Below are 9,873 nucleotides of genomic sequence, written 5' to 3'. Positions count from 1 at the left end.
CGCGGGTCTCTCACTGTTGTGGCCTCTCCCGTTGCGGAGCACAGGCTCCGGACGCACAGGCTCAGCGGCCATGGCTCACGGGCCCAGCCGCTCCGCGGCATGTGGGATCTTCCCAGACCGGGGCACGCACCCGTGTCCCCTGCATCGGCAGGCGGACTCTCAACCACTGCGCCACCAGGGAAGCCCCAAAGAGCATTTTAAGTCAGCAGTGGGGTAGTCTGGGGCATTTTTCTTTTTTTTTTAATGGTCCCGTATATTATTCAAACATAAGAATACAGACAGGTAATTTCTGGGCCCTAGAGAATGTGGGTGAAAGTGGTGGTTGAATCAAGGACCTAGGAGACAGCTTCCCCCTTTGTCCATGCTCCTTGGAGCATAAAAGGATGGGCAGCTGCTCCTCCCTCTGAGGTTCTTGAATATGAATGGATAACTGCTCCTAATATCAGGATCATCGGAAGGATTTCCAGTCTCCCAATGGCTCCTGCCTTTGCCCCGTCCAAAGAGTTAAGACCCCCAAGTCTTCCCCAGGTTACAGGCACTTAGCTGGTTCCCCCAGTTCCTTAGAAGTTCCAAGAAGTCTCTGCAAGAAGACGCAGGACCCAATCCACCCCTTCTGGGGCCTGGGACTATTGCACTCACAAGAAGGACATCTTTGCTGTGAGAATGCAATTTTTTTAACCCCAAATGACCTGCGTGAAATCCCACTTCAGAATTCCCAGGCAGGAAGTTATGTATCATCTGCTAAGAAAAACGTGCCAGGGTTTTTGTATTTGGAGAGTCTACAGACTGACATTTACGTGCACACATTATGTGCCATGCAGTAGGTGGTCATTGTTTCAATAGTCCCAACAATTCTGTGTGTTAGCTATCATTATTTCCATTTTACACATGAGGCTCAGGGAAGTGGCTTAGCAAAGGGCATCCATCACCACCTAAGTAAGTGCCCGAGTTGCTTCTCTTGAATGCCTGGGCTCTCTAAGACAAAGTCCACGCTGCGCCAAGTGTTCAAGAAATTAACGGAGGCCGAGAGGCTTCAGGCCACACCATTAGGTGGGAGCAAGGAAAGACTCCAAGAGCTGTTGACTGCCTCCAGAACCCATCAGCCAGTGAGGAGACAGTGAGCCACTTAGTAACTATCAAGTGCCGTTTATCTCAAAGTTACCACAATAAGCAGAGGCTCCCTGGAGGGGAAGCTTGGCATTATAAAGAACCCAAGAGATAATACGATCAAATCTTCTCCACTGTGACAGCAATGGGCAAACCTGACAATGTGTCTATCTGAGATTCCAAGGCTTGTTCCCATCAGGAACCTTCAACTGTTAAGAATGAATGATCCTTAATGTTTGCAGTCAACATATCTACAGTATGTTTTTTAAATGTTTTTTCATCTAAATATAGGGACGCTGAATCATTGTCTAACTTCTACACTTAAAAATATCCGGGCTTCCCTGGTGGCGCAGTGGTTGAGTAAAAAAAAAAAAAAATATATATATATATATATATAACAATGCAGTGAATAATTGTCTAATAATTAGCAGAGAGAAAGCAAAGAATTCAGCTCTGAGAGAGGAAATAGTCTTTGTGATGGGAGCCTGTTATAATTAATCATGATTACAAATGCTTCTCTGACGAGATTGCAGCCTCTGGTGAACATACACAAAGCAAATGGATGTCACCAGCTTCAGCATCAGATGTTTCATCAAGGCATCAGGATGACAAGATATGCCATTATTAACAAAGCAGAACTAGGTGACAGACAAGAGCTGGTACCATTTTTATGTTTACATTTAATATATATGCACCTGTGGCATATTCCATATCCTTTTTTCTTTAAATGAACACGGGGATACACACTTTAGAGATGTTGTCATAATTCTTCCTTCCTGGCATTTTACTTTCCTTTAACTTTCCACCTCGGGTTTTTAGCCCCAGTGGTTTTGGCTCTTTATTCTTCTTTAATACTCCATCAATTGAAAGAGACATGTTGTCTGAAGATCAGCTTTGGATGAACAGGTGATCAAGGGTAAAACATTTTTACAGCAGAAGACTTTCCAGGAGTAACAAACATGCCTGCCAATGGTAACACCGGGATCCAGCGGGCAAAGAGTTGGAGTAATTGGAGTTAGTTTGTGGATAAGGAGAGAAAAGAAGGTCCACTGTAACACAGAGGGCAGAGGAGCTGCAGTCAGGGGTCTGACAGGCTCTCCAGGGAGCCAGTTGGATAAAGTTACCTGGGAGTGAAGTACGTGAGGCTCTTCAGAATTACTGAGGCATATAAAGAATTGTGGTCAGAAAGATGTTCAGAAAATGGGGAGAAATAATTATTAAATTGATCTTGAAGGCCAAACCCAACGTTCATTAGAGACTGTAGATTTATACGTATTAAGCTTTGACTCATGAATTTTTCCGAGTCTTGGAAAACACTTCCTAAATGGGTGGTGTTCTGAATGAGAGTGGATTCTGAAGGCTTTATGAGGACCACATAGATGGGGAAAGAGGATGAGAAGAAGCAGAGTCGACTGATGGTGAATGCAGACACCACAGAGTTTTCATTCAGGTCCGTCAAAATTAAGGTTCAAATAACAATCAGTTACTATCCATGAGATAATCTTGCTCTAAAATTTCTCTAAATAAAATTAAATAGCACAATTAACAAAGCCTCAGAACAGTTACAATCTCTATTGTTATTATTACCCTCCTGTCCTTGCATACTTTTTTAAGCCTAGCGGAAGGGAGGCCTTTAAACTAAAAGCACTTAATTTTATTGAAAAAAAGGCATGAACTGACTCCGTTTAAGCCAGAGATTCTCGTGAGTGATGATGACAGTTGTCACTGATTGAGGACCTACTATGTTCCAGGAACTGCATTAGACACTTTATGTACAGTTTCCCCTTGATCTCACAATAACCCAAAGAGATGGGCATTATTTTTTTCCCATTAATAGTTTGCCATTATCTAGATCTATAGTACACTGAAAAAGATGATATGTTTCATCATGGTGGGAACAGCACGGAAAAAATGGGGACTTTCTAGGTGCTTCTGGTCATGCCCAGCAAATACGCGTCTATTAAATGACTGAAGGGTCTAATACTTGTTGGCAGTTCACAGGCTGTGAGGAATAAAAAAAATTATAGTTTATAGGGAAATTAGGACATACACGCATAAAGAACCCATCCAGGCTAAAATAAAACACGGAAAACCCAAAACCAAAGAATGATGTCATTCACTTTCATATATTTGGCTTAAATTTCATGGTGGGAATTCTGTAACTGATGAGTTATTGAATAAATTAATGAAATTATTGCATCAATTATTGAAATCAGTGCACCAACTTCCCAAATGCTAGATTGTGAGGTACTGGCTCTAAGAACTAAAATAGTCTGGAGAAGAAAATCTCATTACGGACTTGGGTTGTAGCAAGATTTCCTGAATGAGGTGAGATCTGAACCGGACCTGAAGAATTTGAAATATCGGAATTACAAAGAAGAACTGAAGTCATGCTGGGTAGCAGGAATACAGTAAATGGGCACAGGACCTCCTTCCCGGTCCCCCTCTGTAGCTCCAGCTCCATCCTCCTCTCCCACTGCTGCTGCCTCCCAGCCTTTTGCCCTGAGCTCATCTGCTCTGTTCGCATTTGCCCTACCTTGGACCCTGTCCAGCTAGTTCTCAGAATGCCTTGACACTAGCATTGATTTGGCTAGGGCATCTTTGGATTAACTAGCAATGCCTCTGCCCTTTGGTGGGGAGTATAAAAACAAACAGTGTTTGTCCTATGGATGATGAGAGGCTTTTGCAAGCAAAGTAATAAATTATTCTGTCCCCGAAATGATGAATCCCTCCCACTCGCAAACAGCTGTGAAGAGGGCTTCCCCTGGAAATGTTGGCATTTGGGAGACCTTCTCAAGGCTTCCAGAAAGACATTCCTAGCAGGTCCTCATAACAACCTTTCAACTCCCCTTGTGTCTCGGCCCTAAAGTCAAGGCCAATGTAAACACACTCTTCTCAGACTCTGTTGACGGGGGCTCAGCCCAAAACCCAGGGTTCCTCCATACACTGAGGTCTTGTTTCCCAGGGACCAGAAAAGCATCTTCTAGTGAAGGTTTCCTCAATCATTTCTAGCTTGGCTTCCATCAGAGATTCCAGGAATTAGAGTCACTTTGTATTTTGTCTCATGACAGGTGAAGGGCTGCCCCTGATCAGAGCAAGGAATTGGTTGGGTTTTTAGAAAAGTCCATACCTCCAGTTGCGGGAAAAACCTGTTGATCGTCGCGGCGACCCTCATATGACTGACCACTTTTTGACTCTGAAAAAGGCCCTGAGCGCCACACCACTGTGTTTAGGAGTCATGTTTTCTTGATTCTGTTTTTCAGGAACAATATGAGACACCAGGAGCTGTGCTCAGCGGCAGATCCGCTTTTCCAAAACAGAGCTCACTTTTGGAGTGGAAAGAGCGATTCCACTTTTCCCAAGTGGAGAGACAGCTTCTGTTTTGCTACAGCTCGTGAGCCAGCAGTGCCATCCTTACAAGAAAAGATGAGCTGCTGGTATCTCATGAAAAAGACAACTATAAACTCTGTCAGTAAAACAGTGCCTTGTATTTCCAAAATAGCGTTCCAACCCTCCCAGCGCAAGGGAGCCCACAGAAGATCCTGAGAAAGGGGTAAAAGAACAAGGATAGAGCAGGAAAGTTTAACTGGTGTCAGGGGGTAGCAGGTGGAGGTCCAAATCCTGCGGTGGGAAATACTGTTTGGAGATGCTGGTGCCAGTCTTTACTAAATACTTTCTTGTAAGGGCTTAAAGTTTTTCCTCTGGGATTTAAAATACTTAGGTCTATAAATCCAATATTTTGATGGCAAAAGTCCTGCCTTTTTTATTATATAATATGAAAAAAAAACACCCTCCCATAGGAACAGATCAGTAATGCAGGAAAAAACTCTGCAGATCTGAAGGATATAGTTTTGATTACCAAGATCATAGCAGCTCCTTTTGTTGATTTTATAACTCCAGCTAATTTCACTTCCTGTCTGGGGTATTATTTCCTGGTAAAGGTAGGAAGAAAGTCCCAGCACTTGACAGGCCTGCCTTCCCTGAAATTAACAGATTGCCCACACGAGAGACGTCGGCGTGTGCCAGCCCTCCAGCGAAGAAGGAGCAGGTTCAGGACCTGGCACTGTGCAGCCGAGTGGCACTGCTCCCAGAACTCTCATCCAATAAAGAGCCATTATGGGATCTGGACCCTTCAACATACAGGACAAATGACTCAAATGAAAAGCACAATGCACGTTGAGTGGAACCTGAAACTTGAATGGAGTGGTAATCACTTCCTTAGTAGAGACCACATTATTTTTCATGCAACTTCATTCTGTAATTCAGTCCCTGCCTAGTGTAATAGTACAGATTTCCATTTATCAGTTAAGTGAGAATGGTTACTATGACAACCATTAAGCAATATAGGTTACTAGCATCGGTGGGGAAGAGAAGTGGAAGATTGTTAGGGGATATGGGAAGGGATTGGCATTCAACAGGAAGAAACAAAACATCTCAAAACACAAGGGAGTGCCGACGCTTTCCATATGGGATCAACACAAACTGTAGTTCAGCTATTGGGAACTTTGAGACCGTATCGAATGATGTAAGAAACTAAATCTAAAATCAGGTCCAGGGGTTCCAAACAGTTGTGATTTGTATGTGAGAATGAGGTCTCTGGCATGAGGTAGGCCTGAGGCTGGGGGACTAAGGTCCAGATTAAGGGCATCTACAGTGCAGGTGGCACCCCATTGTTAAGCTTCAGGTGGTGCAGACTGGGGATCTAGTGCTTAGACTCAACTACCAAGGAGTCTGGGATGAGTCAGGGTGCTGATACAGGCTGAGCCATAGTTTCCATCTGGGTGACCTGGAGTGACTCATTATGCAACAGCCAACCTCACCACCAAAAAAAAAGATGCCACTCTCAGCTAAGCTTTCTCAAATGAATACATAGGAGGGGACAGTTGAATTAGACACCATGGATCAAATGAAAACCACTCTTCCAGCTGGACCAATGTACCGAACTCCACGTTCCTCGGTTTTAGAACTAGGTTTTTCTATCTCTGAGCCAATTATATATTTCAGCTAATCGGTTTTGACTAGAAACATGGTCTGTCTCAAATAAGCCTCTTTGCTTATGATCTGGAACTTAGAATTGGTCACACTATCCTAACAGGGTCACTCGCTCTACTTACTTTCTGACATATACAACTAACAACAGACTTATGTCCACATACATGTACCACTTTAATAAAAACATCCCCAATATCTGTGAGAGGATAAAAGTACTTCAACAGAAAGGCCATTGGAGTCAATGTTCAATTTTTGGTTTTCATTCACCATTTTTGACCAGCATGGTTTCACCTCCATAAGTAATTTAAAAAGAAGATAGGCATTTTATTTTATTTATTTTTTTATTTTAAATGTGTTAATTGTTTCTATCAATTTGTGATTATGTCTTTGTAGTAGGTAGCTTGTACCTGGTTGAAAGTACAAATAAATATTTCTTCCAGTAACCAGCATTAAATTTTCCCATGTTATCCACTCACCAGAATTAAGCAAAATGATGGATTTGAGGCACACGAACTCCTCTCCCTGGAGATTCATCATACGGAACCGAGACGATGTAGCCAGCAACATGTCAAAGATCTCCACCATGCCCTCAACACATTTTCCCTGGTTCCTATGAAAACACAGGAAAAAGGAATTAAAGAACAGGAAAGCTTCCAGAAGAAATGATAAGGTTCACATTCATAAAAATTTACTGGCTCCAAATCTGTAACAGAAAACCACAGCCCATTCTCTTCATAGAGCATGAACATTCATTTGAATTCTAGAAGGCAAGATGAAGAAAGATTTTCCATCAATAAAACATTTTCATTTCAAATTCTTAGAAGAGATGTATTATTCAATCCCCAAATCTGTCATGCTGAATATGAAGTTCTTCAACCTATGGGTAATTAAAAATGATTCAAATTCAGGTAAATAATTTTTCTAATAAATATTTATCAAACTGCTACTATATTCTAGACGTTGTGGTAGTAATGAGAATAAAAATAGGGCCTCTAATCTCAATATGCTCATGACCTTGAAATAATATAATCAGTTTTAATAGACATATAAAATGCTTTTGAAATACAGGACAAAGTAGGAAAACTATGAGCTGTAGTTGTGCTGGAACCATTGGTGTTGCCTAGGATGACAGGTAAAGATTTGCCGAGTGGGTGGCATTTGAATTGACATTTTAAGAAAACGTAAATAGGATTTCATTGAGTTGAGGTGTGAAAGCATCATTGGAAGAGGCCCTAAACATGGAGAGGAGGAACAGTGTGAAAGAACTTGGAGCAGTGTGCTATAAGCAGAAGGAGATAGGAGAGTAATCTGGAAAGAAGGACAATGTCGGTTGATGAAGGATGTCCTACATCATTATATAAGAAGTTTAGGCTTTTCCCCTGTACAACAGAGCTTTGGCATCAAGGATTTAGCATTAATAGTTGCAACTACTGAATAAGCAAACTCACAGGTTCAAAACATGTAATATTTTCAGAAGAAAGTATTAGTATCTTTTCCGTAGTGTTGGTGCAAAAATTAAATGAAGAGATAGATGATACATGTGAAAGGAATTCATTCATCTTGTTATTCATGAGCTGAGTTTTGGGCATGATGGGTTTGGGGGGCTAGAAAGAAGCTAGAATATTTTATGCGTATGCAAACATATGTTTGTGCAATATATAAAAATTTAAAACACGAACAGTAAACACGTTGTCCAGCACCTTGTTTTGTTTTTAATTGATATATTTTGGGGTTCTTCATCAACGGTTTTTAAGAGCTGCATAATTTTTCACTAAACAAAATGCTATTATTTCTCTAACTACTTCTTTGTTGGTTGATATTTAGTTTGATTTCAAGTATTGTGCTGTTACAAACATTTCATGCAATGACTATACTTATGTTTATGTCTAGACACATGTATAAATAGCTATAGAATAAATTCCTAGAAGCCAAATTGCTAGATTGGGGGACTTATGTACTCTTAATTTGGACAAATAGTTCAAATATTGCTTCTAAAGAGCTTGTACCATTAGGCTGTTGGTTGGAGAATATATTGGTATAAGCTCTTCCTCTGAGCTGCCTGCTTTTGTACTTTGCCCATATTTTTTGTTGGGTTTTTGGTCATTTTCACATTGATTCTTAAGAGCTCTTTATATATTACAGTAATTAGCCTTTTGTTCTATGTGCTTTTAATTATTTTCTCACTATTTGTCATATTTTTCTTTTGATTTTGTTTCTAGTATTTTCTTCTGCAAAATATTCAATTATTAAATAATCAAATTTATCAAACTTTCATTATGGCTTTAGAACAGTATGTCTTGCTTGAAAAGGTCATTCTCCCTTCCAATAACATATTAAAAACGACCTTATGTTTCCTTCTAATACATTTCCATGTCTTTACACTTAAATCTTTGATCTTCTGGGATTTATTTTTATAACAACTTTATTGAGATATAATATCATATCATATCATTCACCCATTTAAAGTGTACAATTCAATGGATTTTAGTATATTTATAGAGTTGTGCAATCATCATTTGAGATTTCCTTTGGTGTAAGATGCGAGACAGGGATTCAGCTTCGTATTTTTCCAGGCAGCTACTTAGTTTTCTTAACACCATTTATGGAATAAGCCATCTTTTTTCACAGTGACTTAAAATATGCTAGGTGGGGCTTTCCTGGTGGCGCAGTGGTTGGGAGTCTGCCTGCTGATGCAGGGGGCGCGGGTTCATGCCCCGGTCCAGGAGGGTCCCGCGTGCCGCGGGGTGGCTGGGCCTGTGGGCCGTTGCTGCGGGGCCTGCGTGTCCGGAGCCTGTGCTCCACAGCAGGAGAGGCCACAGCAGTGAGAGGCCCGCATACCGCAAAAAAAAAAAAGAAAAAAAAAAATATATGCTAGGTACTTTTGATAAATTCATTTACTTCTTACAACTTCTCTTAAAGGTTAGTATTATTTTCCCTATTTTCCAAATGAGGAAATTAGGACTCAGACTTGTTAAGTCAAACCACACTGCCTACCAACCAAAAGAAAGTATTCCAACAATAAGATTTTCTTTGTCTTCCTTTCTTGCTCTACTTTAATTCATTCAAAAAGACTTATTGAGGGCCCCTTATATATCAGGCTTTGTGCTAACATTAGGGGGCAGAGAAGAAAGCCACGGCCCTTGTTAATGAAGAGATCAGGATGGGTGGAGGGAGTGAGATAAATTAGGAGTTTGGAATTAGCAGATACACACTACTATACATAAAATAGATAAACAACAAGATCCTACTGTATAGCACAGGGAACTACATTCAATATCTTGTGATAAACTATAATGCAAAAGAACCTGAAAAAGAATATATATATATGTATATGTATGTATATATAAATAAAATATATATATATATAACTGAATAACTTTGCTATATACCAGAAACTAACACAACATTGTATATCAACTATACTTCAATAAAAATTTTAAATAAATAAAGAGATCCAGAACAGGGGCAAACAGACAAGAAAAAGATGAGTGCAATACAACAGGATACATTCCCCAGAAGAGGTATAGAAAGAGTCTTATATCTAATGTCAGTCTCCCCAGATTTAGCCCAGATCAATATTGAAGCAATTGTCATAGAATTCTCCAATAAAGGTAAAAAGAGTTTTTATGTAAAATGCTTAGAATGGCATGTAGCACACCGTAGGGGCCATATTTAAGTCTTAGCTACAGACATATTGATAAATAGGTAGATCCATAGGTATCCGGGTAGAGGTTGGCCTTTTTACCTGAAGTATCCAGAGAACAATTGCCACAG

At 40.4% G+C, this 9,873-nt stretch overlaps 1 protein-coding gene across 1 annotated transcript in view; it reads right to left on the bottom strand.

Annotated features, from left to right (window-relative positions):
• The window catches only part of ESR1 (estrogen receptor 1), a 287,792-nt gene that overhangs the window by 18,666 nt on the left and 259,253 nt on the right, over positions 1-9,873 (bottom strand). The window contains exon 8 of the mRNA XM_024747850.1: positions 6,576-6,709. Coding sequence (XP_024603618.1) covers positions 6,576-6,709 — 134 coding nt within the window. The remainder of the gene's footprint in view (positions 1-6,575; positions 6,710-9,873) is intronic.

The sequence above is a fragment of the Neophocaena asiaeorientalis genome, unplaced genomic scaffold (assembly GCF_003031525.2).
Source record: "Neophocaena asiaeorientalis asiaeorientalis breed wild unplaced genomic scaffold, Neophocaena_asiaeorientalis_V1.1 scaffold123, whole genome shotgun sequence".
Taxonomy (NCBI): Eukaryota; Metazoa; Chordata; class Mammalia; order Artiodactyla; family Phocoenidae; genus Neophocaena; species Neophocaena asiaeorientalis.
The sequence above is the reverse complement of the archived record's forward strand: the minus strand, read 5'-3'. Positions and strand labels throughout refer to the sequence as shown.